Consider the following 21,191-nt stretch of genomic DNA (forward strand, 5'->3'; position numbering starts at 1 on the left):
AATCAATCAAAGTACAACCATCTTCGTTTTTACTCCTAATGAAGAACCTAGACTCACTGCAGAGAAAGTTTGATATTAATTCCGGCGTCTTCAACGTCATGACGTATTTCACGCTCAGCGCGCGCTGTGTTGGCTTTTCCTGGAAAATTGAGTACAGCACTCGATAGAGGGCAGTATTCATTGCCATCAAGATTTGTCAAATATTGAAATAGTGGGCAAAGGGGTGTGGGAACTGTCCAGTTATTTGTCTCAAATTCAACAGACGACCTAATAAGTCAGCAGATACAAATGTTGGAAAATGTCGGACACAAATGTTGAAAAAAAAAAAAAATGTTGGAAGTACGAAAATGATTGAAAAATACTGGTAGACGCACTCTCCGAGTACCTGCCGCTGCTACGGGCCCTAGCTAACCTTGCTGGAAATGCTAGAATGCAATTCCAGTTGTAACTCGTAAGTTTGTCAAAATGCATCGGGAGGTGTTTTTTTTTCTTTTGATTACAATAACAATTGTTATGGTTCAGCAATTTTCTTACTTTTGAGAAATTAACCTGAACTTTACCTTGGAATTTTATTTAAAACGATATTTCATACTGCCACCTATCGTCAATATAAGCACAACACCGCGGCGCAGACGATGGAAAAAGCTTTTACCAAAGTTTTAGTTGCCAAAAGTATAATGTTAGCAACAAGGTAGTAAACCTAAAAGAATTTTTAACGCTGTTGATATTTTTTCTCAATTTTAGTACGTTTTGGGGGATAAGTCAACCTGAAACATCTTTTTCTCGCCTGTTTCGTAAAAAAAATTAAGAGTGAAGCATCATCAGCGATAGCACGAAAATTCATGCGTTAGCACTCCTATTGACAGTTCTGAAATATTACTGGCTGTGCACATTACGGTTTGCAGATTAAGGCTTTGACTGTACACAGCACTTATTATTGAATGTTATGGGTATACACTAGGCAAAAGAGGTGTCTTTTTCACTTTCAGTTCCAAGATGATGCAGTGAAGCCAGCATGTTGTCCATGTTTTGCCAAAAAATTAAGAAGAATAATCTTTCAATGAATTTTATCAGTGGTCACATCATAGTATTTCTGATTTGGCTCCTAGCCGTGCTGATAGGTAGGAAAACTTTTGTTGAATAAAATCAATTCAATGATATTTCATACATTATATTTTTTTGTCACAACAACATCGATTTAACGCACACCCAATGTTTTCATAATTATAGATATTTCAGTGAAAATGTGTAGAAATGAATTTAGGTTAGATGAATATGGATTGAATGATCCACTTTAATGATTATTGAATAAAACTGTCAGTACTTTTTCATGAATGGCTAGCTTGCTGTTTTAGAGTTGAGCTCTCTCTCTCTCATCTGCTACAGCAGAAACAGTTAAACTAATGAATGTGGACTGGTGCCAGCAAATTAAATTACACAAAATGTTATTTTTATATTGTGGTTTCAAAGAAAAATTTAAGGATTCTGGCATCAGACAATGGGGGTGTGGATCTTAGTTACCATATTATTATTATTATTATTATTATTTTTCTTTTACAGATCTTCATCTCCCTACTCAGCCCCAGTAGATGGACTCATCACTACCCTTTAGTAGACATCTTATGATCATCTCGCTGTTATTCTACACTCCCTGCCCCAGTGGATGGACTCATCACTATCCTTTAATTAGTAGACATGATATGATCACCTCTCTGTTATTCCACACTCCCACCCTGTCCCAGTGGATGGTCTCATCACTATCCTATAGTAGACATCATATGATCACCTTCCTGTTATTCTACACTCCCTGTCCCAGTGGATGGACTCGTCACTATCCTTTAGTATACATCATATGATAATCTCCCTGTTATTCTACACTCCCTGTCCCAGTGGATGGACTCTCAGTAGACAGGTGTTACATGTATCCCTGACAAATATTCTTTACTTCAGATGGTGTGTCCTCTTCTGCCTGTCCCAGTGGATGGTTACATAATGTCACAGTAGGCAGATGTTATATGGTGTCCAGTGGTCAAGAAGTGTTCATGGGGGCATTTGGTAAATGCTATAAAATGGATGCAAAACAAACCATGCCAAAGACTGAAGATTTACAGGCAGCAGTGGAAGCTTTAGTAACGTACGTATGTTCATTAAATGAAGGGGACAAATGTTATCTTTTTTATAAGTGCTTATACCACTTCTCGTGGAACTATATAATGACAAGTGGTGCTTTAAGTGGTCTTACTTCTATTTCCTTTCTATACAAATGAGGTCATTGCGAAAGCATGTGCGCACTTGCGCATCTGTTCTCTTCACTTCTGTTTTATTGTCGATCGCGCATGGCACGTGTGGCCAGAGAGCAGCACATAACTCAAGGAATATTATGGCTGATAACTTATTAAGGTTGAAAGTAGACCAAAAGTAAAAAAAAAAATGCCGCATGACCACAAAACCTTCCGATGGAAAGTCAAAAGAAAATGGTGACACATCACTTATTATAACACAGAATCGAGAATTGCCACTGAGTAACATTTATGTGGGAAATGAAAATGGCGCATCCACGATTGCCGATAATGCCACGACTGTGGTGGGAAAATCAGTGCAGCATTGAATTAAAGGGATAATAACTCTTGGTATGAGATCTATATTTCACAATAAAAACATTGTGAACAACTCATAGAAATATAATATATTCTGTTGTACCACAAAAAAAAAAAAAAAACCGGCAGTTATAGCTATTATTCTGATAACTGAGCTTGTCATTGGACCACAAGACCTCCATAGATGGCTATACCCTGTTATAATCTCTTAAGAGATTATAACAAACAAACAAACTTTTTAGAAAAAAAAACAGGGACTAACTTTGAATGTAAAAATTGATTCATTAAATATTGGTGAGTATGGGAAAATTGTTGTCTACTCCAGGAAAATTCATTTTTTGGCCAAAACGAAGAGTTATTATCCCTTTAATAGCTGGCTCACTGAAGAATATGCAAGGTATTTTCAGAAGAAAACTTAGTCAGGTATGATTATACTTCTCATGTTTATTATGTTGAGCAAATCTCTGATGACACATCAGTGTTTAGTGAAGCTTGGAATTCAGATCATATGGTCGATATGGCAGATGCTGACCATGAAGAAGATGCTCACAAAGTTTTAATTTTTTCAATTTACCTCATGTATTAAAACAAGAATTATTATCAATTTTGTTTTCATGTGTACATGTGAGGATGGAGGGTGGGAGTAAAAGGACTGATATACTTTTTTGATATCCCACTCATAAAATTTACTGGAATTAATGGAGAAGATCGTCAGTTTTAGAGAAGGGTAGACCACCTTCTCTTTGCATTGTGGTGTATAGCATTGCACTATGGATTAATTCTACTAGGTGACTGCTTTGATAGAAATAAGCTATCAACCCAGCAGGCAAGTTATGTTGTTTTAACGTTGAAACAACATTGAACCATAACCATTGAGAAGACATCAGATAAACTTAGGATTTGAAAGTTGTGTCAGCCTCAGATAACAACTGCTGCTGGGCTTGACGCTTATTTTTCAGGTGACCTGTCCAGTCAGGCATACTGCAGACAAATTTCACTTATCCCCAGCTAATTTCCACTGCCCCCCCCCCCTCCCCCCAAGCCCCCCCCCCCTTCCAAAAAAGTGCATTTTTGTTTTTCAATAGCTAAGCTGGTTCGTTTAGGGGGATATAATGATGCACAGTTTTGCATCCTGACTGTGCCATTGTGCAATTCCTGCATTGAAAACGATGTTGTCCCTCATTTTGAGACATGTAGCGCCGCTGAATGTGCAGTGTTACAAAAAATGTCCGGTAAAATTTAGTTAAAAGCACCCATTTAAAAAACAAAAGAATATCCCCCTTACACTTATCGATTATTCAACATGCGGCCCGACTGAAGCCATATTTGTTTACCTAGCACGTGTAGTTAGGTGTTCTAAGAGGTCCGTGCGTGGCCGGTTGTAACTTTTATTTGTCTTTTTCAATAAAACCATTACAATGCCTTCTTTACTGAACTTATTTGAAGACTAAATGAAAAAACAAAATGATCAGAAAACATGTAATACTCATTAGTAATTGGTTTTTATTTGATGAAACCATCAACAAGAGGTAAACAATCTAGATCTCTGAAAACCTTGATTATCCAAAACTGAGAAAATGTAAATGAAATTGTCCTCACATACTGTCTAGTACTTATTAATCAGTCTTACTGAAAAGAGATTTCATTTCTTAATGAAGTAATCTCTTTTTCCTGCGCCACACATTCAGTGCATCCTCATAACTTATCTTACTCCCAAGAATCTTATCTCTTACACTGTTCGCAGAACATTTTCGTTTGGGTGCTGTCGTACTGGAGCTAGGGCCATAGTTGAAGCCATCGGGGTTGGAAACCTCGTGCGACCTGAGAGTGAGAGGTGCTAGCACTAGCAGTAACACTACTGTCAGTGTCACTACTACTCGTCGTAGTGCAAGGATCGCTGCTCTCAGAAGTTGGTACATTATCTTCCCCCATCTCCTTTGAGACTTCTTCCTGAACGTTGAACGGACCCTTAGACGAAGCGGTTGAAGTAAATAAACTAACTAATGTAGGCTGGTCTGGTGAGAATCTTTTTCGGCGGCATTTTTCTTTTCACTTCATCAAAGTGCTGCTTGAAAAAATCCCATTTGCTTTCAGAATGAAAAGCAAGGTTACTTCTAATTGGATAAACATGACCTATAAACTGATTGGCCAATAAGATATCAGCTTTTATTTCATTAGCATATCTATTGGGACGATGAGCTCATTGCTCTCGGCAAACTTCGGCGATTGCGTTCGATAACTTCCGAATTCGTTCCTGAGAAGTCTTCAGGTATGAGAGGAAAATTACGCTAATCAGTTGACGAATATTTTATTGACGAGTAGATTCTTTTTAAAAACGCGAGGTATAACAAAATCATGCGCCCTTATGGCGCTCAAACAGGGCTTTTTATGCGCAATGGCGCGTTCCTTCCCAATCACTGCATATATATATATATATATATATACACACACACACACACACACACACACACACACACCTGCCACGGGCAATCAGGCAATCCTGTTTTGTTGAGCCCTGATATATATCAGGGCTCAACAAAACAGGATTGCCTGATATATATCAGGGCTCAACAAAACAGGATTGCCTGATTGCCCGTTGCAGATAGATATATATATATATATATATATATATATATATATATATATATATATATATATGTCTCAATTAAAAACTTCTGGTGATTATGCTGTGGTATTGCAAATGTGAGAAAAAACTGCCACCACAAATTCTATAAAAGGAAAACTGTTGGTTATTATTTTCTAACTCGAAAGAATGATTCTTAGGATTGTCATACAGCTCAGAATAATTTCAGCTTGATAGATTATTTTTCTTGAATTTATGCAATTTTTGTGAAATTTTTAATTTTGTCATTCTGGCATTTTTTATGTGTGAATTTGAACTCTTATGGGGCCTGAAATCCTATTCTAATTTCACATTCTTAATATCTCTGTTACCTTGTGTGTATAATATATATATATATGTCTCAATTAAAAACTTCTGGTGATTATGCTGTGGTATTGCAAATGTGAGAAAAAACTGCCACCACAAATTCTATAAAAGGAAAACTGTTGGTTATTATTTTTCTAACTCTAAAGAATGATTCTTAGGATTGTCATACAGCTCAGAATAATTTCAGCTTGATAGATTATTTTTCTTGAATTTAATAAATCCAAGATGCAGTGGACTAGATATTATACTGAAACATAGACACATCAAATTTCATGTCAATCTGACAGTTAAAGAATGAGATATGGAGATTGAAGTTTAGACTATGTTATCAATCTTCAAAGCTGAGAAATCGCTCATAAACCATTTGGCTCAGGTAATTGGGCTAATTTAGCAAATTAACTGCACCTCCTCCTTACCTGTTATCATCTTACTGATCGGGAAGGTCTGTCCACCATTACGTGTTAAAATTGGGTTGTTTGATTCTATCTAGATGCCAGAAAATCTTACTTTTGTACGCAAACTTATTCGCACCACGAAAGCTGTTCTTCCCTGAGAAATGATTGACAGCTGAGTAGGCCTACCTACTCTCGTTTCACTGACGTAATTAATCATAATTGTGCCTGCAATTATATAACAAACAAAAAGAAAATTACTTGAGGTGCAAGCAGGGGACAATGCCACCCGTCGTGCGTGGACGCCGCTCTACACACCAAGACGCGAAAATGTAGAAAGCAAAGAAAGAATTACTCCGAGAAGTGGCCGAACATGGGTATGTATCAGCCACGATGCCACAGAGTGCCAAGACCGTAAAATGCGAGTTTGAAAATGTTTTGGGTAGCAATATTATTTATAAACTTGCTTGCTGTTACGATCTTTATTGTGAATAAAATGATTACCTAACGATTTTTTTCTGACAACCCCAGACGTTGTATGAATACTCAGCAGCTCAATTGTGATCTCGAGTCTTTACCTAAACGTGATTGAGACACTAAGGGAGAAAATTTAATATGTTGTTAACAATGTAATGGAAACAATATAATCTCAGTTTAGCTGACGTAAGACTTATGAGCTGCCAGTGCACACGTAACAGCTTACGACAAGTTAGACAACCATTCTTGCCCTGCCCCCATAGTAACGGTGCTTGACAACGGAGGCCGACAGGACAGGTAGAAAAACTCGTCCAAATGTATATTTTTAGTCCGTGTTGAAAAAATATAATTGAGTATTAGATACAATATTGGTTATTTCTAACGTATAAAAAACTAAAAATCGAGTTTTAGATGTATTTGTAATATCCTAGACCCCTTAAAAAAAAGAAACATTCTCTCTTCTTCCACTCCAGGCCACCACCTCCCAGTCATGGACAAAATCCTACGTATTGGATAGGTCTGCACCAGATCTGGAATGATGGACCTGAGAGCTTGCGATGGGAGGACCTTGAATATCTGTCACCAGGAATGTACAGCAACATATGCCCCAATTGTGTTCACGCAGACTATGATGGCTGTGCTGGTTTCTATTTAGATAACAGTGTTTCCTTCCAGTGGATAAGGGGTTCCTGTCTTGATTATCACTATTATATATGTGAAAAAATTCCAGGTGGGATTCAAAGTGAAATTTGATGATTATTTGTAATGTATGTAAAAGAAAAACATGATTCCAATCAGCACCTTAAAATTTTCATCCATTTTTCTTCTACCTTCAGTCTGTCTGTTCTATTTGCCCTAATGTTTTAGAGTATTTTCCTTGGGCTACCTGTTAATAATAAATCATATTTTAGAAAGTGGGCTATCTATTTTGGTAATCATTTTCACAAGTGTAGACATTTTGCAGACTCCTAAAAAAGCTATAACCTTTGTCTACACATCCCGATGGTGAAGATCATGTACGGTTTGTAGACTTTTAAAGTTGTGATAATGGATGACCCCTTAGTATTCAAACATTTCTGGCTTTTGAAAGAATTTAATTTATAATATATGCAAATAATTAAAAGGCAATCTGCTGCTAAAACTGCTGCTAAAACAGCCAGTTTTATTGAATTCACCTGATACTGATATTAAAACTCCTACTACAGTATCAGGTGAATTCAATAAAACCTGATACTGTAGTAGGAGTGATATTAAAACTCCTACTACAGTATCAGGTGAATTCAATAAAACTGGCTGTTTTAGCAGCAGATTGCCTTTTAATTATTTGCATATAGGCATCTGTACTATTGCTGTTTATTTGATTTTAGCTCCTCCAAGGTGTGAATTTCCAAGCACCCCTCCAAATACTCTGGAACCAGTGGGTGGGAATTTGGAAGGAGATATAATAACTTACACCTGTCAAACAGGTTACACACTGATCTCTGGAGACCTGACGAGGACATGTCTAACTGGTGGAATATGGAGCGGTTCACCCCCTGTCTGCGACTGTAAGAATATGGTGGAATTTTAAATTATTTTTATTTGCATTATACTCAGCTTAAACCTTTGAAAACCTTTGAACAATGATCTTGCAGGTAAAGGTCAAATTGTAGTCTAGGGAAATATGGTCATTTTTGGCAGAATCTTGTTATTATAATGTAATACATGTACATGTACGTTCATTTATCTAGAAATAACACTTCATTGTAAGATAAACATAACTTTAGAAATCTGCGGAAATGGGATGCAGCAGAAGTTTTTTTTTTTTTTTTCATTCATTTATTTTTTCCATTTGCTTGCTTTATTTATTATTTTAAGAGACACAACTTAAGGTTAAAAACACCTTGTACAAACACATTATCACCCAATAAAGAGGTACAAATAAGGTCACAGGCATGCTCTTAAAAATATTTAGTGCACATATTGCAAACTATTTTTGATTATTTTAGGGTCCCACATGAAGAAATTTATATCAAAGTTTCACCGTCCTGGAACCATGAATAATAAAAAATAATTCAGCGTCTTACCCCAAAAATGAACATACTGTCAGAAATTCAAAACATCCAGCTTTGAGACATTTTGCTCACTTTGAAAATTCAATCGTCTGTAGGTTTGTTCTTTGATTTATCTCCTACGAGTATAATGTTATAAAAATTATGATAATCTTCTGTATAATTATTTTTCTGTGACTTTATCGGTAGTTTACTTAATTGTCACTGAATATTAAATAATCAAGGAAAATAAAACCTACTGATAGTAAAATAAGCATTTAGAAATAAACTAGTTTTCAACCCTTCATCCAAATATTATATTCAGAAATGTTAAACTATCATGGAATCACAATATATTTTTTGGTCAGCAACAGAAAACACTCTTTTCTATTGGACTAAGTACATGGACAAAATGAAACTTTCTGACAATTTTTTTGGGGGAACATAGGCTCTGTTCTCACAACTTTTAGATCGATCTATCACCGCGGGGAGTCTCACTAGATTACTGTCAGATAATCCCCCTTAAGTGTCCGTCCCCTCCTACTACAAGCTTTAAGGGGTAATTAACTTTCGTGTCCACCCGGCTGACAGCTATTTAGCGTGAACCCCCAGGGAGTTAGGTCGATCCAATGTAGGTCGATCTAATCTATGAGAATGGGGTGATACATTACATTTGGTATTAGGCATGACATAAAGCCCCTTGAGTTACAGTTTAAGTTTTTATAAAAACATTCTTACATCATATATAATTTATCCTGACTGAATCACTACAAAATATATCGGAACACAGTATAAAAATTAAAATTAAATGACCTGGAAAGCTGCGTTACTGGGACAAAGGTTACCATTTAGGGCTCACATTTGGTAAAGACATGGTAACAATTGAATACAACTGAATTCATTCAACTTTATTTTTTGGACACTTCAGCATATGGTTATGGTCTTCTGAGAAGTAATTGCAGTGCACTTTTCACCATATAAAATGGCCTTATAATATTCTCAAACTTACTGAATGGAGTGATTTTTTGGGGTTGAGTATGTGTGTAAAAAATACAGAGATTAGTACTTCAAAAGTGTCTTTTGTGTGTGTGTGTGCGTGTGTGTGTGTGTGATATTTTCTCTTTTCACATATTTGCATTTTTAGTGTGTGACTTAATTTGTGTGTTTTCACAAGAAAATATCTAACTAACTGCTTTAAGATTAACATGCTTCCTGACATTGAGTAAAATACAGAAAAGCTGGTGATGAAACAAATACCTGGGGAACAAGAGGATGCATTCCCTCCTCCTTTTGTTCATTTATTCATTATCCACAGTTTTTTTCTTTCTTTTTTTTTTGTCCATTAAATAATCATTCAGTTGTGTATATCCTTACAGTTGGAGGGAGCTGGCTGGCCTGGGGAGCCTGGAGCAGCTGCTCTGTGATCTGTGGTACAGGAACCTACTCTAGAAATCGTACTTGTCTTGATCCAAATCTACCCAGTGAACTGGCGCTATGTGCAGGTGGAGCCACCAACTCTACCCAGACACTGTCCTGCTTTGAACAACACTGTCCAGGTAATTGTATTCCACCCAGACACTGTCCTGCTTTGAACAACACTGTCCAGGTAATTATATTCCACCCAAACATTGCCCTGCTTTGGACAATACTGTCCATGCAGTTATTATATTCCACCCAGACACTGTCCTGCTTTGAACAACACTGTCCAGGTAATTATATTCAACCCAGACACTGTCCTGCTTTGAACAACACTGTCCAGGTAATTGTATTCCACCCAGACACTGTCCTGCTTTGAACAACACTGTCCAGGTAATTATATTCCACCCAGACACTGTCCTGCTTTGAACAGAACTGTCCAGGTAATTATATTCCACCCAGACACTGTCCTGCTTTGAACAATACTGTCCAGGTAATTATATTCCACCCAGACACTGTCCTGCTTTGAACAATACTGTCCAGGTAATTATATTCCACACAGACACTGTCCTGCTTTGAACTACACTGTCCAGGTATTTAGGGTAATATGCCAAACAGTTCGACCAAGATTAATTAATTTATTTCACGGAAATGCCATTTTGGTCGAATTGATTAAAACATAGCAATGGAAACCTTTGATATCGTTGGATTGTTTGGGGCATCTGCCAAAACATCCATCTTACCAGAAGTATTGCATATTACCCGAAGTGTTATGCAAGATAAGCCGCAATTTTCTCTTTTTATCCTCCTTTTGAAATCTTATTTTGCTGTGTATTATATGTGCTAACATTACGTAACATTCAAAAAGACGACAATTATAATTTCTATCTATTTATTTCCCTCACCTACGATCATTTTTATGATGCGCTTCACAAGTGAGATGATTATTTCCCTGGAGACGAGTGTTGTAACGATGCCCGGTCACTTTTATTTGAAACCGGTAGCTTTAGTGGACTTAAACTAGTAATGTGATCTACGTACGCCCTATTTGAATTTTAATATGACAACTGAAATCAACCGAATTGAATTTTTTTACCAGTCTGAGATCAACCCGCAAGGCTTGCTCGGTGTAGAGGCGTACTTCCAAAGAAAATTCAATCACCCATATCAAAGAATACCTACTCAGGCTACTGGTACTCAATCGGAATTCAGTGTAACTTTAAATTACTTTCAAGTATTTAATGTAAAAATCATGTCATATTAAAACATATTGAGAAAAGGCAAACTACGGAGCATACCTGTGCCGATAGACATATCTTGCTGGCACTCTTTGATTTTCTTACTTACTGTATATACACTCGCTGTGCACAAACCACGGTGCATATTGAAAACCCCACTGATACAACCCGAACGTAAAATAAGCATTTAATTGTACCACCAGCATTGGCGCTGGCAGTACACATGGTTTTAGTCCCGTCCGGATCATTCCGCCAGCTCCGCCGCCATGTTACCATTACCGCTTCTCCTCCTAGACGGTAAGGGCCTCCATACCCATCTTGTTGGATTTAGGTCACCTATAATCTCAACTCGTTCCACGTAAAATTTGGGCTTTGTCGGTATTGGGGTCTAGGTGTGGCACTCACTGCAATGCACCCTTGTCCGAAAATGGCAAAATTAAATGCTAATTATCTACCCTAAGGAAAGAATTATGGGAAAAATTTCTACAGACGGCTTTCCAAAAGTCATATGTGTAGATTTCAAATATGCCCTTGGATTTGACCTTTGACTTTTATTTCGAGGTCAAACGGGCCAAGATTTTCAAAAAAAAGAAATTTTTTTACGAAAAAAAAAATTATTTGCGCTGTTATTCAGACACTACACAGACATAACCAATAATATTACTGGAAAGTGTAACCCTTCGGGCCATCTTTCATCTCTGTGAATTTGGGGTTAATCGGTGCATTTTCACAGGAGTAGCAGCCATAAGATTCCGAAACTGAAAACTGTCTCTAATTCGGGAACCGTTAATGCTAGAGACCCATTCATTTTTTGCATTTTGTAGAGCATGTAAAGCCCAACACTGGAGGTGGTCTCCATTTTTTTTTTTATTCCATACGGTTTTCTGAGTTACGCTGTATCAAAAAGTACATATTGGTGGTGAAAGCAAAATGTGCAGTACGGTAATAGATAATAAGTTTTGAACCCCGGGAAAATAAAACATAAGGCTTGGCGAGGCAGACAACTTCTGGTCAAAAATGACATTATTTCATGAAATTTGAACATCTGGAACTTCTGAGCACCTGCCATTTCAAGAATTTCAACCAAAATGACCTTTTCTTTATTTTAATTAATCTTTTATGTACGAAATTTATGGCACATTATTGTAACTCCAAAATTATAACATTTAGTCCATTATATCTCCAAAACTGGCAGAGATACAACATGTAGGTCCATAGTTTTTATTGAACTTGAATAGGAAGTCATATACTGGCAATCTAAATGTGACCTTGAAATTGACCTTTGACCTACTTTTAACCAAGAACTGAACTTTGCAAATTTCCGTTCCCTTTTATCTCCAAAACTGACAGAGATAGGTCCATGGTTACTATTGAACTTGAATATGAAGTCATTAGAGGCAATTTACTGTGACCTTAAAATTGACCTTTGACCTACTTTTAACCATGAACTGAACTTTGCACATTTTGGTTCCCTTTTATTTCCAAAACTGACAAGATATGCCCATAGTTACTATTGAATTTGAATAGGAAGTCATATACTGGCAATCTAAGTGTGACCTTGAAATTTACGTTTGACCTACTTTTTATCATGAATTGAAGTTTACAAATTTTGGTTCCCTTTTATCTCCAAAACTGGCAGAGATAGGTCCATAGTTACTATTGAACTTGAATAGGAAGTCATATACTGGAAATTTACTGTGACCTTGAAATTGACCTTTGACCTACCTTACTATGAACTGAACTTTGATTGTACCATTTTTAGTTATATATATTTTTTTGCATATTTTGAGAATTCTTGTTGATTGCATTTTTTACAGCTTGTCAAGCACAAGACTGGTGGTGGTGTCCCTTTTTTGTGTGTGTGTGGGGGGTCTATACGATTGCGCTTACCAAGGTCAAGTAAAATCTGACTATAAGCAAGATTAAAATCTGACTAGATAATTTACTTTCAATATAATAGAAGAAATATGAAGTTAGTGAATATCATCATTAAAACAGTAAAAATACATTATCAAGTCGGTAATCAGCAATTTCAAAAGGGGGGTTCTTTTTCTGAAAAAGTGGACCTTTTTCCATAAAAACTTCATGTACCTAGATCAAATTTTACTCGGAGTGGACCTTTTTCCAGCAAAAAAGGTTCTTTTGAACCCCCCCCCCCCCCTCCCCCCCGGCTACAGGCCTGATTATATACTGTGTTTTTATCTTTTTGTGAAAATCAACTAGCAAAGTCAAGATTATACTAGTAGGAGCCATGTTTAATTTACCACAACCCTAGATTTCATGACTGTTTTTGATACATCCTGATAATATTATTTAATGGTGGGTATGGCATTGCAAAAGTTGTGATTTAATGAATGAGTTTAAAGGGTTGATTATTCTATTAGATATTGCCCTTGACTTATTCTCATACTTTGAGTGAGGTAAACACCATAGTTTGTTAGAAGAAAACAATTTATAACTAGCTTTACATCATATTAAATTATTGGTAAATATTAAATAATCAAATGATAAGTTTTTTACTCTAAAATAGCAAACCCCAATAAAATTGAAAGCTTGCTGTATACTCAACTCACACAACTTAAAATTTCTAATTTTCCTGTACACTTGTTGCACACTCCTGATGAAATTGTAAGTTTATTGCACGCTTTCTGCACACGTCTGATGAAAAACCAAGTGTCTTGCACATTTTCTGCACACTTATGACAGAAAAATTACATTTTCTGCACACTTGTTACATACTCTTGATCAAATTTTAAGGTTATCGCACACTCTCTGCATGCTTCTATTGCAATACTAAGTCTCTTGCATACTTTCTGCACACTGTCTGTACTTATGGAAGTGTGCAGTAGGTGTGCAACAAGAAAGAATTTTTTATCGCACACTTCTGCACACTCCCCAAAGCTGTCTACTGCACACTCTAGAGTGTGCTGCACATATGTTGTACATTTGCAGCCTATGTGCTGCACACTTTTCATTTTGCTAAGGGTGATTCACTAGTTTCTGCTGAATCTTGTGACCACACAAGCTACTGTTTAACATTGTTACAGATTGCAGCACAATGAACTGCCTAGGGGCGTGTATTGTCAGAGATCAACACTCCTACTGTCTCTGCCCTGACAGCGTGAAAGATAAAGTTGGTATCTTTGAAGACTCAGCACTCTTCATAACACAGAGGTGACTCAGAATTATATTATAACCACTCACAACATTATGTTGTCTTTTTTTCCATACTGCTCTTCAATTGTGGGCTGCTTACTTCTAAGTAATTTTGTTTCCTGATTGCTCATTTATATAGAACTTGGCATATTCAATCAACATAATATAGCTTATTTTTAACAAGTTAAGAATGAGTTACTTCATTCAATTGTTCAGTTGTTTTTCCTAGGTAAACTTATATTCTTATACCAACATGATAATAACTTAGAATTAAAAATATACATTAAATGTTTGTGCTCTAGATATGCTGGTGACATGTAAGCTGTCTGACCCTGGAGCCAGTGTTTCCATACTTAATTGTCCTGTTGTTTCTCTAGGTATCAACTGGTCAGTGTTAGCTGCCTGTCCCTAAAGCCAAGGTGTCCATACTTAATTGTCCTGTTGTTTCTTTAGGTATACTGGTCAGTGTTACAGAGGCTGTCTGTCCCTGGAGGCAAGGTGTCCATGCTTAATTGTCCAGTTGTTTCCCTAGGTGTACTGGTCAGTGTAAGCTGTCTGACCCTGGAGCCAAGGTGTCCCTAGAGGCTGTGTGTTATCACTGTGACTCTATGGACTACCTATGGGACCTCAACCCAGTGAACACCACAGTGCAGGGACTGGACTGGAGCCAGGACACCACCACTGATAGAACAGAGAGAGGACTGAGTGTTAAACCAGGTGTTCTTGCACCTGGGGAGCTCTACCAGGTCACAACTAACGGTAAGTAGTGTGAGAACAGGTGCAAATTTTAAGCTTGGTATTAGCCTTTTGGGCATACTTTATATTCAATCCTTATATTTATTCTTCCACTTAAAGTTGGATTTTACATGTGACTTATGAGGCAAAAACAACTGAAACATGTTATGATATAAAAAATTATAGAAGAATTCACTGATTAAAATATTAAATCAAAGCTGCTACTTTAAAATAGTTTAAATTCAATCAGTATGTAAAATGAATCAGTTTCTTCAAAAAAGTTCAATTACAAAAATTCAATTATTTAATGATCATATTAATCAGTTTCATTTAAGTAGTTTAAAGTTTGTATATTAAAGTTTCTGAGGGTCCATGGGATAAAAATCTTTGCCAATTTAGCAGCTCGAAGCTTTGGGATTTAGTAGTTTTGAGAATGTCTCAGAACACAAATGTTCTTTAACTTTTGGAAAAACAGTTTATGCTCTTCTATATGCACAAGCTGGTAAATATGTGACACATTTTTTGCAATTGAATGCAACAATATTAGTGCTGTCTACACCATGTCATATGTGTCTGTAGGTACAAGTCAGTCTGCTGGTACAGTGCTGTCTACGTCTTGTCTTATGTGTCTGTAGGTACAAGTCAGTCTGCTGGTACAGTGCTGTCTACATCATGTCATGTGTGCCTGTAGGTACAAGTCAGTCTGCTGGTACAGTGCTGTCTACATCATGTCATATGTGTTTGTAGGTACAAGTCAGTCTGCTGGTACAGTGCTGTCTACATCATGTTTCATACAAATGGGGACCAGCCCTAGTCCAGGAATATGCACAGTTTCTCCTTCCACTGGCTTTGAGATTGTCACCAATTTCTCAGTGAATTGCTCTGGGTTCAGTGACAGCACTAGTCAACTCCACTATAACTACCATTTTTGGGATGGAGATCCTGCTACCAAGAATCAATCAGGTAACTTATTGGAATTTTGTAGATGAATAGTTTAAAGCAAATGTAGACAACAGAATACACCAGCTTAAAATTACAAAACAGAACCATTTTTTTTTAAATGTCAGTAGATCAAATTGATAGGCAAGTCATTATAAGAGAATCAAAGGATCTGCATAACATCAACTTGGGAAACCTCAACCAATCTTTAGCTGAATGTCTGAGTCTGATAGAGACCATTCCTAGAGCCTGTCATACTAACTTTGGATCGATCTATATCCCCAAGAGGATTCTTGCTAAATTGGAATCAACTAAAGTGGCATAGATGTCTGTCACACCTACTGAACCAGCTAATTAATTATCTTTTAGCACCTTTAGTAGGCATGCCAGACATCTAAGCTGCTTAAGCTGAAAGTGATGGACCGATCCTGGGTGATGGACTGATCCTGTTAGATCGATCCAGGTATGGGAACCCAGTCATAGACTTCGCACATATGGAGATGAAGAAGCTTTTCTGTATCAGACCTGAAGCTCATATTAATATACCAACACTGAGGGTTGACCTGTTCTTATCCACCAATATTTGTGTATAAATGTTCCTATTTCCCTCAGGTATGCTGTTAGGCAGCAGTTCTGATGGTTATATCCACATCTCTGCCCTGTCAGTGTCCCCAGCCAGTGAAAACAGTCAGGGAGAGGTCCGTGTGCATGCTGTCAATGACAATGGTATGAGGACAGTGGTGACTTCCACTGTCCAGGTATGTTTACATTTAGCTGTTGGGGTTAGAGTGTGTGCATGCTGTAACTATAGATGATGTGAGGACAGTGGTGACTTCCACCATCCAGGTATGTTTACATTTAGCTGTGGGGGTTAGAGTGTGTGCATGCTGTAACTATAGATGATGTGAGGACAGTGGTGACTTCCACCATCCAGGTATGTTTACATTTAGCTGTGGGGGTTAGAGTGTGTGCATGCTGTAACTATAGATGATGTGAGGACAGTGGTGACTTCCACCATCCAGGTATGTTTACATTTAGCTGTGGGGGTTAGAGTGTGTGCATGCTGTAACTATAGATGATGTGAGGACAGTGGTGACTTCTACTGTCCAGGTATGTTTACATTTAGCTGTTGGGGTTAGAGTGCAGTGTTCTCAATAATGTTTTTAAAAGTAGAGTCCCAGGGCCTCAGTGAAGTCAGAAAAACTGAGTCCGCAGAGAAAATTTAGAGTCCCACTTGTCACAATCCTAGAAAATGTAAAATTCAAATATTTGTAATAAAAGATAAGCAACACATATAAGTCTTAAAAGTTTTTATTCAAGTCTTCATTGTTTTCACTAACTCTTATGCATTGCATGAATGTCATTGGCGACTCTGCCTCAAGGCTCTAAAATGGGCTTTGGCTTGAGTATAGTCAAACTGTGCAAAATGTGGCCCATTAATTGTAATTTTCATTATATGCTCTAATTGCACCTCACCTAACCTATTTCTTGTTTTGGTCTTGTTCAAATTTTGCACAGAAAAACCCCTTTCACATGATGCACTATTCAGTGGAATGACTAGAGCTATTTGTGCAAACAGTATACATAATCTGGATAATAATCAGAATAGTTAAGGATCAAATCCTCACAGGAACTGGCAAAGGCAAATCTCTCTCTGTAAGCATGTATGTGGTGCTTGAATGGTAAGAAGTCCCTCCAACATCTGTCTGCATCCACAACTTGGGTGTACGTACTGTGCAAGGAAGTGGTCAAGTTCCTGTTGTCCATAAGGTCTAATGTCCTGAGCAGCATATGGGTATACCTCTTGGGATTTAACAGGACATCAAAGGCATTCAGTGTTGTCATGCTTGCCAAAGGAAATCTTTTGTCCAAATTGTTTTCTAGTTCTTCGGAGAATCCATCTGAAAAAAAAAAATTAATAACTTAGCTTGCATTTCTCTAATCAAGGTAAGTATTAAGATACTTATTGAAACAAAAGCCTGGCCAAAAATAACCCTAATCATTGAAAATAGCAAACGAAAAAAGCTAAGAACAAAGACACCCTGATTATCAAACAATGAGACATAAAAAACTTACTTTTGGCTGCATTAAATGCACGTTCTTTGGGATAAGTCTTGCTCACATCCTGCCCTTTGTATTGCCCTATGTTTCTTACTTCAGTCTCCATCTGTGACAAAGCTAAAAGAAGATCAGCATCCTGCCTATATGTAGCCAGAGTTCCCCTTACTGTGCCCAGACATCGGGAGGCAGTGTCAAAGTCCAGATTTTCACATTGAAAGCATTTGGACAACCTGAATAACAATTAAAAGATATAAGAAACTGAATAATATACAATTTATCACCGTTTTTAAATTTTATAATATTTTGAATTTAAAGAATGATGAATAAATATTTATATTCAATTAATTAAAAATGAAAAAAGTTTAACAAACTTCTCTAGTAAATTGGGCCTAAAACCAAAATCATGTTGAAGTGTATTATTACCTTCCAAACAATGGCAGAATATCTTTCATGAAACAGGATATTGCTAGGAAAACATAGTTGTTGACCTTCCTCAGTAAGCCATTAGCCATTGGGTTCTGCACAGCATCTTCCTCTAAAGCAGCAATCAGACTGGTTCAGCAATTGAGGACACTTTCCACTGCCTGCTCCAAAGAGAGCCATCTTACTGCCAACGGCTGCTTTAGTGTTAGAAACTGATCATCATCTAGCATATCATATACAGCTCTCAGTCTGTTGTAACGAACAGCAGAGTTCTTGAAGTATAGAAACAAAGAATTGGTACTTTCCTGGTACATGTTAATGGCTGGGATATCAGCAGCAGCTTGGCCTACAGCCAGGGCTAGTTTATGTGACAAGCAATGGACATGCACTAGGGGAGGGTTCTGGGTTTTTAGCTGAACCCCTACACCTGTCCCGCGTCCCATCATAACAGCCGCTCCGTCACTACCTAGCCCCATAATACGATTGATGGCAATGTTTTTGTCCCTAAGGAACTCATGTATGGCGTCGACAATTGTATGTGCCTGTCCATTTTCAACATTTTTATTGGCAGCAAAGTAAGTTTGAACTTTACCATTCACTTTAGTCTGAAGGTAAATTACCAGCTTTTTGTAGATTGCTATTTCACAGCTTTCATCTACCATGATACCTATGAACCTGCTGTTATTGATGGCCAACGTCAAATTGTCATCAATGCTCTGGGCAATGCATGCACTAATCTCTGATACCATTCCCGCTGACGTGTAATGTCCATGCATATTCTGTAGAGTGCATAAGTCACCATGGATATAAGTTTAATGCTAGGTTTTTAGATGCTAGAAAATAAACTGTTCTAAATTGATGTGTTAAGCCATCATCACATGTTTTTTCACAGTTTTTCATTGCCTTTTGAAATGTCTCTCTTACCTTTTATGGCCTCTACTGCTGTTTTGTGACTCTGAGAGGTCATGTGCCTCAGGAGTGAAGAGCACTGGTAGTCGGTGCTCCCTGGCGGCGAAGTAAATATGTTGTTCTTCTTTCCTCGCACACATACACTACACTTCATTTTCTCCCTGCCAGGTTCCCCTTCTACAAACAGCCACGCCTTGAACGCTGTGTCATGCAACCAAATTTGTTGTAAACGTCTTATTTTCGACTTGATTTCAGCATCGCTTGCGCCATGCTTTTTAATTTCTCGGAACAAGGCTCGGAACGAGAGCGGCTATTTAAAGGTGTGGGACGAGTATGTTTTCACTTGATGGACAGGCTAAATTTTATTATCAAGATTTGGAATTTAGTTTAAATTGATTTTGACTTTGTTTTGTACATAACGTCGGTAAATAAACTCTTATATGTGTCGATCAAAAATTTTTAAAGTAACGTTGTCAACTAGATTCTCCCTATGTCGCCGCACACAAAATGATGCAGCTGTCTAGAGTGGTTTAACTTATTCATTCCGTAACGGTACATATGTATGAATGAAAGTTGATGTCTTTTAAGCCATTTGTATGTATTTACTATAAGCATTTATCGATGATTTAAAAAAAAAATCCTAACAAATGTAGAGGGTGTTGAACACACGTTGTCTAGTCACGCACGTGTAGCTGGTGCTACCGCAACTCATTGCATACATATTATTTGCTAAATCGAGCTCAAACGGGCGGAGCTATGCAAATGACCTAACTTATAATGCATCATTTTCATGAGTGGCAGTTAACGATTTAAAGCGACTTGTAAACATGGCAAGCTAATAGTATTATGGAGATCGTGACCAACTTTTAGTATGCATGCAGGTTTTATGTTGAGAAACAATGTTTTTGATTTCTTACTTTTCATTAGTTGCGTCCCCGGGACACAGAAGAGTTGCATATTTTGCGTCCCGTGGAATTTCATTGCATATTTAGATATGAGGACGTCGTAATGGAAATCCCTGGAGTGTGTGCATGCTGTAACTATAGATGATGTGAGGACAGTGGTGAATTCCACTGTCCAGGTATGTTTACATTTAGCTGTTGGGGTTAGAGTGTGTGTGCATGCTGTAACTATAGATGATGTGAGGACAGTGGTGACTTCCACTATCCAGGTAATTTGACATTTGATATGCTATCACTTTCAAACCTACTGGCCCTTTGGGATACCAGGGTCTAAGAATCTTAAAGCCAAAAAGAGTATATTATCCTGATAACAATTATGCCAAGATTTTAGGACCATTCCCCCCCAGAATTCTCCCCTCCCGCAGACAATTTCCTCACAGGACAATTCCCCCAAAGAAAATGTTAATTTATGAATATAAAGTAAAGAGTGTAAAGTTTAATACTTTTTGTGTGATAATGCAACTCCATCACTAAACAAATTATTTTTTAATAAATTCCTTTTTTATTGAGTACAAGAACTGAAAGTTTTATTAGATATGTAATCAAAGTATAACCACCTATATCCTCCTGGTAAAGGTGGGGTAAACACATGAACAGGTAAACATGTTTTATGAATATTTAAGTATAGTGGGCAGTCTGTAGATGGGAAGTGGTCAGGCAATTAAAAGTGACAGATAATCAAAGGGATACCTGGATAAGTGAGAAAATCTGTTTACCCCACCTCTGCCTAGAGGTGCACCTTGATCCAAGGTGGGCAACTTAATCATGGGGGGGAGTGATGAAGCAAGTATGCAACATTTAGATCATCAAAGGTCACATGGATGAGTGAGGTCATCTGTTTACTCCACCTTTACCAGGAGAGGGCTGGGTTGTATGAATGCCGTATAGCACTATACGCTGGATAAA

The 21,191-nt window shown here is 37.4% G+C and overlaps 3 protein-coding genes across 4 annotated transcripts in view; 2 read left to right on the top strand and 1 right to left on the bottom strand.

Moving 5' to 3' along the window:
• The first annotated feature begins 490 nt into the window (after window positions 1-490).
• LOC106152733 (uncharacterized) lies at window positions 491-10,391 on the top strand. Its single transcript, XM_086995608.1, has 7 exons — window positions 491-691; window positions 990-1,121; window positions 1,951-2,134; window positions 6,890-7,146; window positions 7,784-7,963; window positions 9,823-10,052; window positions 10,275-10,391. The coding sequence occupies exons 2-7, from the start codon at window positions 1,016-1,018 to the stop codon at window positions 10,389-10,391; spliced, it is 1,074 nt and encodes a 357-aa protein (XP_086851734.1). The 5' UTR covers window positions 491-691; window positions 990-1,015.
• A 3,694-nt stretch (window positions 10,392-14,085) lies between these two features.
• The window catches only part of LOC106159110 (polycystin-1-like protein 2), a 60,810-nt gene continuing 53,704 nt past the window's right edge, over window positions 14,086-21,191 (top strand). Inside the window, exons 1-4 of one of the 2 annotated variants that reach the window (XM_086994896.1) lie at window positions 14,086-14,274; window positions 14,789-15,015; window positions 15,739-15,954; window positions 16,543-16,688. In XM_086994896.1, coding sequence (XP_086851022.1) covers window positions 14,159-14,274; window positions 14,789-15,015; window positions 15,739-15,954; window positions 16,543-16,688 — 705 coding nt within the window. In that variant the 5' untranslated portion in view covers window positions 14,086-14,158. The remainder of the gene's footprint in view (window positions 14,275-14,788; window positions 15,016-15,738; window positions 15,955-16,542; window positions 16,689-21,191) is intronic. The other variant, XM_086994895.1, reaches the window with a different exon arrangement.
• Window positions 17,153-18,217, bottom strand: LOC147759918 (uncharacterized). Its single transcript, XM_086994904.1, has 2 exons — window positions 18,007-18,217; window positions 17,153-17,831 (listed from the first exon to the last, which is right to left on the bottom strand). Exons 1-2 carry the CDS (start codon window positions 18,095-18,097, stop codon window positions 17,494-17,496), a joined length of 429 nt encoding a protein of 142 aa, XP_086851030.1. The 5' UTR covers window positions 18,098-18,217; the 3' UTR covers window positions 17,153-17,493.

Source organism: Lingula anatina, chromosome 9 (assembly GCF_051362555.1).
Source record: "Lingula anatina isolate TDL-2025a chromosome 9, LinAna3.0, whole genome shotgun sequence".
NCBI lineage: Eukaryota > Metazoa > Brachiopoda > Lingulata > Lingulida > Lingulidae > Lingula > Lingula anatina.